The 18,120-nt window shown below is 35.3% G+C and overlaps 1 protein-coding gene across 1 annotated transcript in view; it reads left to right on the plus strand.

Moving 5' to 3' along the window:
- Positions 1-18,120, plus strand: part of RP1 (RP1 axonemal microtubule associated) — a 280,580-nt gene that overhangs the window by 94,523 nt on the left and 167,937 nt on the right. The window contains exon 13 of the mRNA XM_058528715.1: positions 17,231-17,334. Within this exon, the coding sequence (XP_058384698.1) occupies positions 17,231-17,334 (104 nt within the window). The remainder of the gene's footprint in view (positions 1-17,230; positions 17,335-18,120) is intronic.

The raw sequence follows: 18,120 nt of genomic DNA on the forward strand, positions 1-18,120 counted from the left end.
GTCCTTAATCCATTTCAAGTTAATTTTTGTGGCTGATGTAAGCTTGGGGTCCAGTTTTGTTCTTTTGCATGTGGATATCCAGTTTTCCAGCACCATTTGTTGAAGAGACTGTGCTTTCCCCATTTTCAAATATTACTTCACTGTATATGCATGGGTTTATTTCCTGGCTCTCTATTCTTTTCCATTGATTTGTGTGTCTGTTTTAATGCCGGTGCCATACTGTTTTGATTACTATAGGTTTGTAGTATAGTTTAAAATAAGGAACTGTGATTTTCTTTCTCAAGGTTACTTTGTTCTTTGTTCTTTCTCAAGATTACTTTGGCTATTCAGGATCTTTTGTGGTTCTATACAAATTTTAGTATTGTTTTTTCTATTTCTGTGAAAAATACCATTGGAATTTTGATAGGGATTGTGTTGAATCTATAGATGGCTTTGGGTAGTAAGGGCATTTTAACAATATTAACTCTTCTGATTCATGAACACAGGATATCTTTCCACTTATTTGTGTCGTCTTCAATTTATTTCATCAAAGTCTTACAGTTTTTGGTGTATAGATCTTTCACTTTCTTGATTAAATTTATTCCTAAGTATTTTCTTGTTTTAGATGCTATTATACATAGGATTGTTTTCTTTATTTCTTTTTCAGACAGTTCACTGTTAGTGTATAGAAACTCAACTGATTTTTTTGTATGTTGATTTTGTATCTTTCAACTTTACTGAATTTCTTTTTAGTTCTAACAATTTTTGATAGAGACTTTAGGATTTTCTCTATATAAGATCATATCATCTGGAAAGAGAGACAACTTTACTTCTTTCTTTTTAATTCAGAAGCTTTTTATTTCTTTTTCTTGCCTAATTTCTCAGGCTAGGACTTCCATTACTATGTTGAATAGGAATGGTGATAGTTGGCACCCTGTATTCTTCCTGATCTTAGAGGAAAAGCTTTCAATCTTTCATCGTTGAGAATGATGTTAGCTGTGAGCTTTTCTTATATAGCCTTTATTATGTTAAGGTGTGTTTCTTCTATACCCACTTTGTTGAGAGTTTTTTCATGAAAGGATTTTAAATTTTGTCAAATGCTTTTTCTGCATCTATGGAAATAATCACATGATTTTTGTCTTTCATTCTATTAATGTAGTGTATCACATTTATTGATTTGAGTATTTTGAACCATCATTGCATCTCAGGCATAAATCCCACTTGATCATGATGTATGATCCTCTTAATGTGCTTTTAGATTTGGTTTGCTAGTATTTTGTTCAGAATATTTGCATTTATATTCATCAGGGACGTTGGCCTCTAGTTTGCTATTCTTATCCTTGTCTATTTCTATTCAGGTCCTTGTCTGGCTTTGGTATCAGGGTAATGCTGGCCTAATAAAATGAGTTTAGGAGTGTTCCCTCCTCTTCAGTTTTTTGGAAGAGTTTGGGAAGGATTGGCTATAAATCTTTTTTTAAATGTTTGTTAGATTTTACCTGTGATGCCATCTGGTCCTGGGCTTTTGTTTTTTCAGAGGTTCTTGATTACTGATTCAATTCCTTTACTTGTTGTTGATCTGTTCAGATTGTCTATTTCTTCATGATTCAGTCTTGGTAGAGTGTATGTTTCCAGGACTTTATCCATTTCTTCTAGGTTTTTCAATTTGTTGGTGTATAATTGTTCATAGTAGTCTCTTATGGTTCTTTGTATTTCTGTGGTTTCAATTGTAATGTCTCCTCTTTCATTTATAATTTTATTTATTTGAGTCTTTTCTTTCTTGGTTAGTCTAGCCAAAGATTTGTTAATTTTTTTTATCTTTTCAAAAAACCAACTCTTAGTTTTGTTGATCTTTTCTATTGTTTTTTGTTCTCTATTTCATTTATTTCTGCTCTAATCTTTGTTTTCTCCTTCCTTCTGACAACTTTAGGCTTAGTTCTTGTTTTTCTAGTTTTTTGAGGTATAAAGTTAGGTTGTTTATTTGAGATATTTCTTTTTTCTTCATGTAGGTATTTATCACTATGAACTTTCCTCTTAGAACTGCTTTTGCTGCATCCCATAAGTTTTGGTATGCTGTGTTTCCATTTTCATTTGTTTCAAGATATGTTTTAATTTCCCTTTTGATTTCTCTTTTCACCCATTCGTTGTTAAGGAGTGTGTTATTTAATTTTCACATATTCATGAATTTTGCAGTTTTATTTCTGTTTGATTTCTGGTTTCATTCCATTGCCATTGGAGAAGATATTGGTATGATTTCAATCGTTTTAAATTCACTAAGACTTGTTTTGTGACCTAAGATATGACCCATCCTGGAGAATGTTCCATGTGCAATTGAGAAAAATGTGTGTTCTGTTGCTGATGGATGGAATGTTCTGTATATGTCTGTTAGAACCATTTGGTCTTAAATATAATTCAAGTCCAATATTTCCTTATTGATCTTTTTTGTGTGTGTGTGAGGAACATCAGCCCTGAGCTAACATCTGATACCAATCCTCCTCTTTTTGCTGAGAAAGATTGGCCCTGAGTTAACATCCATGCCCATATTCCTCTACTTTATATGGGATGCCACCACAGCATGGCTCAACAAGCAGTGCATCGGTATGCGCCTGGGATCCGAACTGGTGAACCCTGGGCTGCCACAGCGGAGCACGTGCACTTAACCGCTTGCGCCACCGGGCTGGCCCCTATTTCCTTATTGATTTTTTTCTGGATGATCTATCCATTGTTGAAAGTGGGGTATCCAAGTCTCCTACCATTATTGTATTGTTGTCTATTTCTCCCTTCAAATGTTAGTATTTGCTTGATATATTTAGTTGCTCTGATGTTGGGTGCACATATATATATATTTATAATTGTTAAATTCTCTTGATGAATTGACCCTTTTATCATTATATAATGACATTATTTTCTTTGTGGCATTTTTTGACTTCAAGTCCATTTTGTTTGTTGTAAGTTTTTTGATGGGAGGATTTAATCTATTTACATTTAAAGTAATTATTGATAGGTAAGGACTTACTAATGCCATCTTATTGTTTTCTGACTGTTTTGAAGTATTTCGTTTTTGTTGTCCTCTTGTATTCCTTTTTTAATGATTTTTCATTTTTATTTATTTGATATTTGGTATAACTTTTTCCCCTAATTATGAAAAATTAATAATACTCATAAAATATTTGAGAAATACATTTAAAGCATAAATATGAAAATTTAAATTGCCTATAAGTCTATTACCTACTAATAACCAGTGAATTTGGTTCATTTCTTTGTAGTCTTGCATGTATACAAATATACAAATATATAGCATTATGTAAAATATAATAAATATTATCAAATATTATATTATATATATATAATTTTAAATACACAATTGCCAAAGAGTATTCAACATAGAGTTTTAATTTTGCTACTTAGTATTATTACATGAATATTTTTCCATGGCATCAAATATTCTCAAAAGCATTAAAATTATATATAATGTACTGTATAAATTTGCCACATGGATATGACATTCCCTGTTTTGATAAACATACCTACTTGTTCTGTTATCTCTGATGTTTCTGTTATATCTGATTATTTTCTTAATAAAGATTCCTGAAAAATAGAATTACTGGGTTAAATGTAAAGAGGATTTTTTTTTCTTGTGAGGAGGATTAGCCCTGAGCTAACATCTTTGCCAATCTTCCTCTTTTCCTGAGGAAGATTGGCCCTGGGTTAACATCTGTGCCATCTTCCTCTACTTTTATACGTGGGACACCTGCCACAGCATGACTTGATAAGTGATGTGTAGGTCCACGCCCAGGATCCGAACCTGCAAACCCTGGGCCACCGAAGCAAAGCATGCGAACTTACCACTACACCACTGGGCCAGCCCCAGAAAGAGGATTTTAAGGCACTTTGTACATGTTGTCTCATCTCTTTCCAGAAGAGTTATATCAATTTACACTCTCATCAGTGGTGCACGAGTATCTTAGATTCATTACACTTTTTTCTTTTTTTTTCCCTTAGCTTGTCTACTTTTATTTATTTATTTTTTTAATTGATGTAACATTGGTTTATAACATTATATAAACTTCAGGTGTACATCATTATGTTTCAGTTTCTGTGTAGACTACACCATCTTCACCTCCCAAAGACTAATTACCATCCATCACCATACATGTGTGCCCAGTCACCCCTTTCACCCTCTCACTTACCTCCTTCCCCTCTGGTAACCACCAATCCAATCTCTGTCTCTATGTGGTTCTTTGTTGTTGTTGTTGTTGTCGTTTTTATCTTCTATTTATGAGTGAGATCATACTGTATTTGACTTTCTCCATCTGACTTATTTCACTTAGCATAATACCCTTAAGGTCCATCCATGTTGTCGCAAATGGCAAGATTTCATCTTTTTTGATAGCTGAGTAATATACCATTGTACATATATACCATATCTTCTTTATCCATTCATCTCTTGTTGGATGCTTAGGCTGTTTCCATATCTTGGCTATTGTGAATAATGCTGCAATGCACATAGAGGTGCACGTATCTTTTCTTTTCTTCTTCTTCTTTTTTGTTTGCTGAGGAAGACTAGCCCTGAGGTAACATCTATGCCAATCCTCCTCTACTTTTTATATGTGGGTTGCCACCACAGCATGGCTGACAGTGGTGTGGTCCATGCCAGGGATTTGAACCCATGAACAAAGGCTGCTGAAGCAGAACACATTAAATTTTACCATTACACCATGGGACTGGCCATGGGGGTGCATATATCTTTATGCATTTGTGTTTTCATGTTCTTTGGATAAATGCCCAGCAGTGGAATAGCTGGATCATGTAGTAGTTCTATTCTTAATTTTTTGAGGAATCTCGGTACTGTTTTCCAAAGCGGCTGCACCTGCTCTAATTCCTACCAGAGTGTATGAGAGTTCCTTTTTTCCACATCCTCTCTAACACCTGTTATTTTTTGTCTTGTTAATTATAGCCATTCTGATGGGAGTGAGGTGATATCTCATAGTTTTGGTTTGCATTTACCTAATAATTAGTGACGTTGAACATCTTTTCATGTGCCTATTGGCCATCTGTATATCTTCTGTAGAAAAATGTCTGTTCAGATCTTTTGCCCATTTTTTAATTGTGTTGTTTGGTTTTTTTTGTTATTGAGGTGCATAAGTTCTTTATATATTTTAGATATTAACCCCTTATCAGATATATGGCTTGCAAATATCTTCTCCCAATTGTTAGGTTGTCTTTTCATTTTGTTGATGGTTTCCTTTGTTGTGCAGAAGCTTTTTAGTTTTATGTACTCCCATTTGTTTATTTTTTCTTTTGTTTCCCTTGCCTGGACAGACATGGTATTTGAAAATATGCTGTTAAGACCGATGTGAAAAAGCGTACTGCCTATGTTTTTTTCTAGAAGTTTTATGGTTTCAGGTCATACATTCAAGTTTTTAATCCATTTTGAGTTAATTTTTGTGTATGATATAAGATAATGGTCTACTTTCATTCTTTTGCATGTGGCTGTCCAGTTTTTCCAGCAACATTTATTGAAGAGACTTTCCTTTTTCCATTGTATGTTCTTGACTCCCTTGTCAAAAATTAGCTGTCCACAGATGTGTGGTTTTATTTCTGGGCTTTCAATTCTGTTCCATTGATCTGTGTGTCTGTTTTTGTGCCAGTATCATGCTGTTGTGATTTCTATAGCTTTGTAGTATATTTTGCAATCAGGGAGTGTAATACCTCCAGCTTTGTTCTTTTTTCTCAGGATTTCTTTGGCTATTCAGGGTCTTTTGTTGTTCCATATAAATTTTAGGATTCTTTGTTCTATTTCTGTGAAGAATGTCATTGGAACATTGATAAGGATTGTGTTGAACCTGTAGATTGCTTTAGGAAATATAGACATTTTAACTATGTTAATTCTTCCAATTCAAGAGCATGGAATATCTTTCCATTTCCTTGTGTCTTCTTTAGTTTCTTTCAACAATATTCTATAGTTTTCAGTGTACAGGTCTTTCACCTCCTTGGTTAAATTTATTCCTAGGTATTTTATTCTTTTTGTAGCCATTATAAATGGGATTGATTTCTTAATTTCTCTTTCTGCTACTTCATTGTTAGTGTATAGAAATGCAACTGGTTTTTGTATGTTGATTTTGTATCCTGCAACTTTACTGTATTCATTTATTGTTTCTAATAGTTTTTTGGTGGGTTCTTTAGGGTTTTCCATATATAAAATCATGTCATGTGCAAATAGTCATGGTTTCACTTCTTCCTTTCCAATTTGGATCCCTTTTATTTCTTTTTCTTGCCTGATTTCTCTGGTTAGGACTTCCAATACCATGTTAAATAAGAGTGGTGAAAGTGGGCATCCTTATCTGGTTCCTGTTGTTAAAGGGATAGCTTTCAGTTTTACTCCATTGAGTGTTATATTTACTCCATTAAATATAATATTAGCTGTGGGTTTGTCATATATGGCCTTTATTATGTAGAGGTGCTTTCCTTCTATACGCTTTATATTCAGAGTTTTTATCATAAATGGATGCTGTGTCTTGTCAAATGCTTTCTCTGTATCTGTTGAGATGATCATGTGATTTTTATTCTTCATTTTGTTAATGTGGTGTATCACGTTGATTGATTTGTGGATGTTGAACCATCTCTGCATCCCTGGTATAAATCTCACTTGATCATGGTGTATGATCTTTTTAATGTATTCTTGTATTCTATTTGCTAGTATTTTGTTGAGGATTTTTGCATCGACGTTCATCAGTGATATTGGCCTATAATTTTCTTTTTTTGTGTTGTCCTTGTCTGGTTTTGGTATCAGGGTAATGTTGGCCTCGTAGAATGAGTTAGAAGCTTCCCCTCCTCTTCAATTTTTTAGAAGAGTTTGAGAAGGCTAGGTATTAAGTCTTCTTTGAGTGTTTGGTGGAATTCATGAGAGACGCTGTCTGGTCCTGGACTTTTATTTTTGGGGAGATTTTTGATTACTGTTTTGATGTCCTTACTGGTGATTGGTCTATTCAAATTCTCTATTTTTTCTTGATTCAGTTTTGGAAGGTTGTATGATTCTAAGAATTTATCCATTTCTTCTAGATTATCCAATGTGTTGCCATATAGCTTTTTGTCATATTCTTCTATAATGCTTTGTATTTCTATGGTGCCCATTGTAATTTCTCTTCTTTAACTTCTGATTTTATTTATTTGATCCTTCTCTCTTTTCTTCTTGGTGTGTCTTGCTAAAGATTTGTCAATTTTGTTTATCTTTTCAAAGAACCAGCTCTTCATTTCATTGATTTTTTCTAATTTTTTAAATCTCTATTTCATTTATTTCTGCTCTGATTTTATTATTTCCTTCCTTCTGCTGATTTGGGGCTTTCTTTGTTCTTCTTTTTCCAATTCCATTAGGTGCACTGTTAGATTGTTTATTTGAGATTTTTCTTGTTTGTTGAGATAGGCCTGTATTGCCATAAACTTCCCTCTTAGAACCACACTTGCTGTATCCCATAAATTTTGGCATGTTGTATTTTCATTTTCATTTGTCTCTAGGTATTTTTTTATTTCTCCTTTGATTTTTCCTTTGACCTGATCATTGTTCAGTAGCATTTTGTTTAATCTCCACATATTTGTGGCTTTTCCAATTTTCTTCCCATAGTTGATTTCTAGTTTCACACTGTGGTGGTCAGAAAAGATGCTTGGTATTATTTCAGTCTTCTTAAATTTATTGAGACTTGTTTTGTGGCCTAATATGTGATCTATCCTGGAGAATGTTCCACGTGCATTCGAAAAGAATGTGTATTGTGTGGTTTTTGGATGGAATGTTCTGTAGATGTCTACTAAGTCCATCTGGTCTAGTGTGTCATTTAAGGCCAGTGTTTCCTTATTGATCTGTTTGGGTGATCTATCCATTGGTGTAAGTGGAGTGTTAAAGTCCCCTACTATTTCTGTGTTACTGTCTATCTTTCTTTTTATGTTTGTTAATAATCGATTTATATATTTAGGTGCTCCTATATTGGGTGCATATATCCTCCTCTTGGATTGTTCCCTTTATCATTATGTGCATGGAGTATCTTTTTCGATCCCTTCACTTTCAGTTTGTGAGTGTCTTTAGGTCTGAAGTGTTTCTCTTGTATGCAGCATATATATAGGTTTTTTTTTTTAATCTAATCAGCCTCTCATTGTCTTTTGATTGGAGCATTTAGTCCATTGACATTTAAAGTAGTTATTCACAAGTATGTACTTACTGCCATTTTTTTTACTTTTTTTCTGGGTGTTTTAGTAGTTCTTCTCTGTTCCTTTCTTCTTCTCTTGTTCTCTTCCCTTGTGGTTTGGTGGCTTTCTTTAGTATTATGTTTGGGTTCCTTTCTCTTAATTTTGTGTGTTTTTATTGTAGGTTTCTGATTTGTGATTATCATGAGGTTCATATATAATAACCTACATAAATAGCAATTTATATTAAGTTGATGGTCTCTTAAGTTTGACCTCTTGCTAAAAGCTCTACTCTTTTAGTCCCCTCCTCCCACATTTTATATCATATTTAACCTCTTTTTTGTGTATTTACCTGTTAACTTCTTATCATGGAAATAGATAATTTTAGTACTTTTGTCTTTTGACCTTCATATTAACTTTATAGGTGGTCAATCTGGTATCTTTACTGTATATTTGCCTTTATCAGTGATTTTATTTTATTTTGTAAATAATTTTCTTATTCCTATTTGTGATCTTCTCTTTCCCACTTAAATAAGTCCCTTTAACATTTTTTGCAAGGCTGGTTTATTGGTGATAAACTCCCTTAGTTTTTGCCTGTCTGGAAAACAGTTTATCTCTCCTTCCATTCTGAATGATAACCTTGCCAGGTAGAGTATTCTTGGCTGTAGGTTTTTTCTTTTCAGCACTTTAAATATATCGTGCCACTCCCTTCTAGCCTGTAAGATTTCTGCTGAGAAGTTAGCTGATAGTCTTATGGGGTTTCCTTTGTGTATAACTTTTGCCTTTCTCTTGTGGCTTTTAGGATTCTGTTTATCTCTAATTCTTGACATTTTAATTATAATGTGTCTCAGTGTGGGCCTCTTTGGGTTTATCTTGTTTGGTGCTCTCTAAGCTTCCTGTACTTGGATGTCTGCTTCCTTCCTTAGGTTAGGAAAGTTTTCAGCTGTTATTTCTTCAAATAGATTCTTTACCCCTTTGTCTCTCTCTTCTCCTTCTGGGACACCCATTATCCAGATATTAGTGTGCTTGATGTTGTCCCAGAGGTTCCTTAGACTGTCCTTGTTCTTTTTAATTCTTTTTTCTTTTTTCTGTTCAGCTTAGGTGATTACCTCTATTCTTTTATCTAGCTCACTGATCTGTTCTTCTGTAACATCTACTCTACTGTTGAGTCCCTCCAGTGAATTTTTTACTTCCATTATTGTATTCCTCAGTTCTGATTGGTTCTTTTTTATATTTTCTTATTCTTTGTTGAAGTTCTGGCTGTATTCATCTATTCTCCCAAGATCAGTGAGCATCCTTATGACTATTCATTTGTACTCTGTTAGGTAGATTGTTTATCTCTGTTTCATTTAGTTCTTTTTCTGAGGATTTGTCCTGTTCCCTTATTGTGGAAAATATTCCTTTGTGTCCTCATTTTGTGTATTTCTCTGTACTTATATCTTTGTTTTAGCTGGATCAGCTATGTCTCCTGATCTTGGAGAAGTGTCCTATGTAAGAGATGCCTTCTGAGGCCAAGCAGTTTGCTTCCCTCTCATCACCAGTTCCAAATGTTCCAGGGGTGTCACCTGTGTGGGCTACATGTGTCCTTCTGTTGCGGTGGGGTGGTTCTTACTGCAGGTGCACAGGGAGGCTAGGCTATCCCTCTGGCTGGTGGGTTGTAAGTCTCAGCTGTGTGCAGCTGCTGGTTGCCTTCAGTCACTTAATTGGGCATGGGGAGCCCCAGCACTGTTGGCTGCAAGGTATAATAGCACATTCCTGCTGCAGTTTTGCTGCTAAATGAGTAGTCTCCCAGTGTGGCTGGTTGCTAGGCTCAAGGGCTCACAGGTGTTTATATGCCTCTGGCCTGTGAGGCTGTTGTCAACTCTCTCAGGAGGTTGCAGCTGGGTGGGGCTGGCCCCAGGCATGGCAGTACAACAATTGTTTCAGGCTTTTGAAGGTGGAGTGGAACCCCTGTGTGGCTGTTTGAGAAGCACAGTCTGCTGCAGCTGACAAGCCCCACCACCCGCAGGCCCACACACCCGTTGATGCTGTTCTGCTCTGTGTGCATCCCCCCACCACTGTAGCAAACCCACTCACCCTGCTTAGAGGCCCCACACACTCTGCCCATGCAGGCCTGCCCCTCACACATGCCCTGCCCTGCAGAGGCAGACCCTCTCACTCCACTGCAGATGTCTCACACACCCCACCTTTGCAGGCCCACAAGTTGCCCAAGGGCTTGCTGGTGCTTGGGACCAGTCCAGAGGGCAGGCTGCCTGCCCTGGCTAAGCTGTATTAAATCAGTGCTCTAGTTGGTGGGGCAAACCCTTGCACTACCAGGCCAGGGGAAGAACTCCAATGACGTCTGCCAGCGTCTGTGTCAGCACATCTGTACTAGGTCACAACAATGGCTGCCGTCAATGTCTCAGTCCCTGGGGAGGTAGGCTCAGCCACCTCCTGCCTCTCTGACATGTGCTCAGAGCCTATTAAGTAAGTCTTTTTCACCAAAGGACTGCACTCTTCTTTCTTGTGATTTTATGTGGCTTTTCAGATCAGGGGAATTTGTGCATGGGCCCTTTAAGAGCAGGCTTTTCTTCCTCATATGTTTGATAGCTTTTCTGCGGATACTTCCTGTTGTTTTTAATAGCCAGCAAAGCCAAATGTTATGCCACTTGTCTTAGTTGTGCCAAGTTCAAAAGCTGCTTATTGTGGCAAAGCTCTCCTGCTCAGATCCCCTGCTCCTCCAGGAAAAGCTTTGTACATTAAGATTGCTCCTGGCCATGAAGCGCCATGGTTAGAATGTGGCTTTTTCCTCTCCAGAAAGATGTTTCTGCCTCTTCTACCTCAGTCAGCACTGTCCCTTGTGTGGGGATTCTTTTATCCAGTTTCCAGTTCTCTCTCAGGGGTAATTGTTCCAAAGGTATTTATAAATTTATGTGTCTGTGGAAGGAGGTGAGTTCAGAGTCCTCCTATGCTGCCATCTTCTCAGCCATCCTTCATTACACTTGTCATTAAAGTAGAAGGAATAAAAAATACACACTTTCAACTTTTATATAAACCTGAAATATAAACTCACACTTATTCTCTAATTTTAAAATGTAAAGCTAATGTCTTTTTCTTGTATAAAGCATAACTTAAGTTAAAGGACCATACACCGTAGGTTGCCTGCTTTTATTTGTGTCTCAGTTTTCCATTAGAACAGCACCCTTTTTAATCTCGAAAGTGTCCTGGTTGGACAATAAATTATACAGTCACTGTACCTCTGATGCAACCTTAGTAATTTCTAGTTTCAGTTTCAATTAAGTGGGAATTTTATGAGAATTGTTTCATATGAAATATAGCTTCTTGAATCTTCTTAAGACTTTGAAGACAAAATTTTCTGAATTGTTTCATTGTTTTTTTATTAAGTAAGTAATTTACATGGTATGTCAAAGAGGGTAATGCCCCTTTCCCTTCATGCTGCAACTTAAAAAAGAAAAGTTCTTGTGCTGGTTATTCTCTACTTCCCTGGGAATAAAAATTTTAGCCTTTCCCAGAACTTGCCACCTCTTTGAATTGTCTTTGGTCTCCTTACCTACCTGCTTGGGTACTAATAAAATTCCTCTCTTAGATCATTGTTAATAGTTGATCTACAGAGTTTTAAGCCCTATTTCTGGTGAATATCTGATGGTTATTAGCTATAATTATTTCTCTGTCTGGTTGCCTGGTACTAAGTCCTAATAAAGGGTTTGAAAAAAAGCTCATTATTTAGAGTGTATAGCACTAGCTATACATTGGTCACTTTGTCTTCTGCCCCAGTTCTTACCATGTCCTAACTATACTTCTCTGAAATCAAGGAGCCATTGGCCTCACCCTCTACATCATGAGAGTATTTTGAGGGACCTCCTATGTTTTAGATTGGAAAAGGATGTGCTCTAGATTGGATGTTGTCTTATTCAGCCTTCTTGACAGTGAACTTCAGTCTCTGAATTCTGAAAGATCAGGGAAAGGAAATGTAAAGGAAGAAGAGGACTCTGGATGTCTTGGAAATAACACTTTCGTTGTAGGGGGTATGGCTGCTCACTTTTCTCTATGACCTCCTTTAATTCTATCTGAGCTGGTATATAGTGGAAAGACTAACACCTTTACCAGTCTTCAGCAAATCAGGCCTATTTTGTATCATGAATTGCTGGATTTCTCAACTCAGAATCTAACAATAGATCCAACATTAGTTTCAAGTGTTGTACTGCCTGTGGTTGCAACAGGGATTATTTAATCTGATGTTTTACTCTAGAGACATGTTTTAAACACTTTACCCCACCACTACAACCATATCTTGTGTTAAAATTGGTCTGCTAGTAATCAAAAGCTGTCTTCTGCATTTGATAAGTTAAACTTTAATTCTTCCATGATTGCTCTGTGCCCCCTACAAAAGGATCTGGGAGAGAAGGGCTAGTGTATGTCTGAAGGCAACTTCTTTTATTCTGTCCTGTGAGTACGAGATAGCCATTCATGGATTTGAAGAAGTGTAGAAATACTTTGGCAGCTAAGTGGAGGCCAGATTTGAGGGTTGTGCAGGAAGATTAGAGAAAGAGACACCAGTTAGGAGGCTCTCATAATATGTCAATCAGAAGATGATGAGGACCTAAAGTACTTGAGTGGGAGTATTGATAGAGAAGAGAGGATGATTTGAAGAATTTCTAGGAATTAAAATTGGCAGGACTTGGTGATTTATTGGTAAAGGTATATTAAGGGAAAGGGTTACCCTCAGGTTTCTGGCTTGGGTGATTAAGTTATTGATGGGGTCACCAATGGAGGTAGGAAATGCAGAAAGATTTAGAAGGAGTAGATTTGGAAACTGGGACTACATGGAAAATTATGAGCTCTAGTTTGTCCATACTAAGTTTGAGGTGCCTGTAAGATAGCCAGTTGTTTATGTTTAACAGTAAATTACATATATGAGCTGATGTTGAGGGAGAGATGAGTAGTGGAGATATTAATTTTGGATTTCTCAATTTATGGATTATTAAAATAATCTTCCTAGGGAGCCTGTGAAGAGCGAGAAAGTTAATCACTTGAGGACAGAATCCTAGGAACCCTATGCATGAAGATGACAACAGAGAATGAAGTAGGAAACTGAGAAGGTTAGTGAGGTGGGAGACTGTGGAGTTTCAAAAGGTGTCTGCAGACACCTTCAAATGTAGTAGACAGGCAAAGTGAAATAAGGACTGAAATGCTCCTGTTGGATTTGGCCAATTAGAATTTGTTTTGGTGAAATTAGTGTGACTAGATCCAACAGATGCTAGCATTAACCAAGAGCTTTAAGATCATGTAGACTTGCCTCTTATTTTTAAAGATAATAATGTTTTAGAGATAAGAACATTTAGAATTTTTGTCTAGGTTACAACTGAAAATATTTCTTGCACATTGTAGGGGCTCAATAAACAGTAGTTGATTGGATGATTGAACTCTTTATTGCAAAGCCAGAACTAGAAATCATACATCCAGATTTATGTTGAGAGGAAAACTTTTCCTCTACCATCTTCTGTTCCAGTGGTTGGGAGCCCACGAATTAACTGACAATAAACAGATTAACGAGAAAGACAAGGTTTATTTACCTGTGCATGCCACACATATATGCAGGACAATTCAGTAATGAGTTACACAATGAATAGCCAGAGGTACAGGTTTATATACCAACTTAACAAAAGAAGGAGGAGAGAGGGAGGGAATTTTAGGGCTTCCATGAGAAAGCATAGAAGATTCTTTTGGGCTTCCAATAGAGGGGGATTAATGGCTGCTGTATTTTCAGGAGTATCTGCTTAGATAATGTTTCTGTGGCTAGTGATTGTTCACAAGTTTAAGTAATTTTAATCCCTTCATTCACATTGTAGTGCTCTTTTTCCTTACCATTTTTTTTCTCTAAACTGTGCTCCATGGAACTCCAGAGGCCCATGAAAGTATTTTAGAGATTTTCTACAAGAGTGTATTTTTCCTCTGTTGAAAAGATTAAATTTCCTGAAGATCTCATTTATCACAGTGATTTGATTATAATTTTACTGGAAAAGATTCTGTTCCTAATATATAATTTTTAATTAAAACTTACTGTATTAAGCTTCCAAATCCAAGGACATTCTGTATTGAGTTAAATTTCTCAAAATAGGAACGCTTAATTTTTTTCTCAGCAGTAGGAGTTCATTTATTCAACAAACATTTATAAAATGCTTGCTGTGGATGAGATAATGTCTTAGGCATAGGACTAACAGCAATGAATAAACAGATGAATTGCCATCCCTTCATAGAACTTATATTTGATATTATTGATAAACTTTAAAAAAAGAAATTTTTATAACAAAATATATGTAATTTTATGATTTTAGTTATTGAGTCTTTACCAAAAAACTGTAAAAATAATGGCTTTATAGTTTTATGGATTTAGATTCTGGTATTTATGGAATCTTTAGGTCAAAGAGAAGGTTGAATTAAACAATGAAAATTATTCTTAGCACATTTTCAGTAACACTCCTCTAGTATACAAATTCTTCCACATTAACTCATTAGGTCACACAATTAATCATCTGAACAACAGTCCTTTAAGAATTCTTGGGCTGATTTTATTCATAAGGAAACTGAGATAAATTGATGCAAAGTGATTTGCCCAAGATTATCTAATGAGACAATGTCAGAATCAAGGTCAAAATTCCTATTTCTTGGTTTTTTCTTTATTTCAATAACACCCCTTGCCCCCATAATCTCCAGGATTATTTGTACGTGCTCATCAACATGGTTTAATTTTATGAAGATCCTTAATTTTTAACCATTAAGATGAATTTTATTAGGTAGACAAAAGTAAATTAGAGATTAATTAGGAAGAAAGCTTTCCATTTGGAGTGGTCTGTTGAACTAATATACAAGTCTTTCACTTTTCGAAATATGACTTTAAATGGATATAAGATCATTTAAATATAAGTGAAATCCTTTTAAAATTTGGAGTAGTACGGTTAACCTCTGCATCAGACCTTGTTCTTAATTAAAAGCATTTGCCCATGTAGTTAATTGGAATAAAAATGTAAAGGGAGAATTGATTAACTGCATTTAACTCTAGATGAATATACACATACAATAAGGTGGATAATTCAAGCAAATATGTGAATAATTCCTTATTAAAAATTGAGGTTTGGGGAACCTAAATTACCCAATAACTACCATAATCCTCCTTCATTTGTTATATATTGACTAGGCTTAAAGTTTTGAGTTAATACAAAATGGGCTATGTTGACAACAGTGAGAAAGGAAAGATTGGTTCATTTTAGAAAATCTAACTTTGTTACCATGACATCATTTTATAGACATTATATAATATACAATACATATTTTATATTACATAAATATTTATTTTATATTATGTATATGTATGTATATGCACACACACATAACACACAGATAAACCTCAGCAACTCATTAGGAAATGAAATAAGTCATGGCTCAAGGAATCAGCTATTTTAAAAATTGTTTTATTCCCAAATATATTGCAGGAGAGGAACAGAAGACCTTTTTCCTCTACTCTTAGATTAGAGAAGTGACAAGACACAGGAGAAGGACTTGGAGCTTCTAGGGGCAGCACATTGTGGGAAGGCAACTATATGGAGAAACTAATGGTAGATAAGGGCCAATTAGAGAGATTTGTTTGTGTAGACTCTGTCTCGGTGCTACCTTGCCTTCATAATAAGATTGTTACCCCTTCCTGCTCTAGAAGTGGGGTTAGGAGATACCTTCACAAGAGGAATTTATGTTCTGCTTTCAGACAGATAAGAGGAGGGTAGAGAATCGTCCTGTGTTTTTTTCTCGGTTGTTTTCAGCTCAAAATAATCCTTGTGCCAGAGTAGCATATTTTGAGGTGGCATACTCTGAACCCCTTAAATATTATACATATGCGGAAAAAATACACACATTGTATTACGAATTTTCACAAACTGAACACACTCATGTAACTAGAACCCAGATCAAGAAATAGAACATTACCAGTACTCCAGAAGCAATCTCATGCCCCTTTTCAGTCACTCTCCCCCAAAGATAACCACTACCTTGATTCCTAAGACTCTAGAGTAGTTTTGCCTATTTTTGTGCTTTATATAAAATAAAGCATACAATATGTATTCTTTTATATCTGGCTTGACTGTTCACTGTTTGAGAATCACAAGGAAAAATGGTCTTCATTTATTGTTGTAAAAGGAAAAATGGTCTTCATTTATTGTTGTTACAAGAGTGGCTTCCTGAAAATCTGTTGGTTTTAAGTACTAAAGAAAGGATTATTGGTAATGCAAAGAGCACTGGGCTAAGATTTGAAGTCCTGGCTTCTATTTCCATTCTATGATTAGGCAGGGATCTTGGGAAAGTCCCTTACCTCTCTAAGTTTGTTCCTTCATTTGCAAAATAGGGATAGGGGTGTGTGTGTGTGTGTGTGTGTGTGTGTGTGTGTGTTTGTGTTTCATAGGCTGTTTCATAGGCTATGAGGATCTAATTAACTTATCTAAAGAATATTTCTTGAGCATCTATTGTGTTCTAGGCACTGTTCTAAGTACTAGTATATAGCTATCCACAGAGTAGACAAAAATTCATGCCTTCAAGGAGCTTACATTTTAAGATAAAATGGTATATAAAAGTATATTGAAAACTAAAAACAATCAAATATATGGCAGCATAATCTTTGTCATCATCATCATACAAACCAGTCACTAATACCCAAATCATATGTATTTACTTTATAATGCATTATTTTATTTTAACGCAAGTATCTGAGATCTATACAGTGGAAGTAAGTTGATTTACACTAGGATAATTTATTTTCCTCAAAACAGTTCCATCAGGTGTTATTTTGGGGGGGTTTTCTCAGGGGTTACTGATTAGCATGGGAAGGGATTAGAGATTTTCCGTGAAAATTCCACCAAATTGCCAAGCAACATGTTGATAATCAAAGGTTACTGGCATTTTACCTTTTGACTAATTAAAAACATTTAACTGAGAGATATCATAAAATGTGTTATTAGAAATTTTCAATATATAATTGAATAAGAAAAAACTTTCAAGGCATGAATGACTTGCTAATACTTAAAATGTTTTCCAGGTGTCTTTGATGTTGTTTTCAACAAAGGAAATATATGTGTTTTCCAAAGTCATGAAATGAGGCATCTTTCTCTTGCTCTTGACAATGGCTCTGTCACTGGCATGGTATGTAGCAATTTTTCTCTTTGCCATCTATCAATAATATTGTATCCATATATAATATATATTTTTGCATAAGGCACTTTTACAAGATGATCAAATTGTATTTTCCTTTGGCTTTTGCTTTCACGTTTTTCATTATTCTGTTTTATCTCACTAATTTTTGAGATTCCAGTGCATAAATAGTCCTAAATTTCAGCAAATAGAATTTAGACAAGAAAAAGTAGACAACTTCTCTGATAACATTCAAAATTTTAATGAGCCTCTAAAAGGAGACAATCTGACTTTTCAAAAGTGCCTCCAGGGACCATATTATTATGAAAAAAAACCAATGATTTTACATTATTATGCTTTGTATTGCTTAATCTAGGTTTCAGAAGTAACTTTTAATATATAAAGCTGTCTTTTTAAAATATACGGAGATTACTTATTTTGAAAATGAGACAGCATAGGATAATTGTCATGCACTAAGTGCTTAATATGTGTTATAACATTTAGTCTTTACATCTACCCTGTGAGAGAATCCATTACTACCTTGTTTAACAGAAGAAGAACCTGGAGGATAGAAGGATTAAGTGAGTTGTCCGAGGTCACATAGCTAGTAAGTGTGAAAGCGGGAATTCAACAAAGGCAATCTGACTCCAGCTCTCATGCTACAGCTTCCTCATATAATGTTATATAATATTATGTAATGATTTTTAACTCAAAGAATATTATTTAACTTAAGGGAAAATAATAATTACTGAAAAAGAACCTTAATGTAATTTGTAGGACTGAAATTCAGGCTAAGTG

The sequence above is a fragment of the Diceros bicornis genome, chromosome 33 (genome assembly GCF_020826845.1).
Source record: "Diceros bicornis minor isolate mBicDic1 chromosome 33, mDicBic1.mat.cur, whole genome shotgun sequence".
Lineage (NCBI taxonomy): Eukaryota > Metazoa > Chordata > Mammalia > Perissodactyla > Rhinocerotidae > Diceros > Diceros bicornis.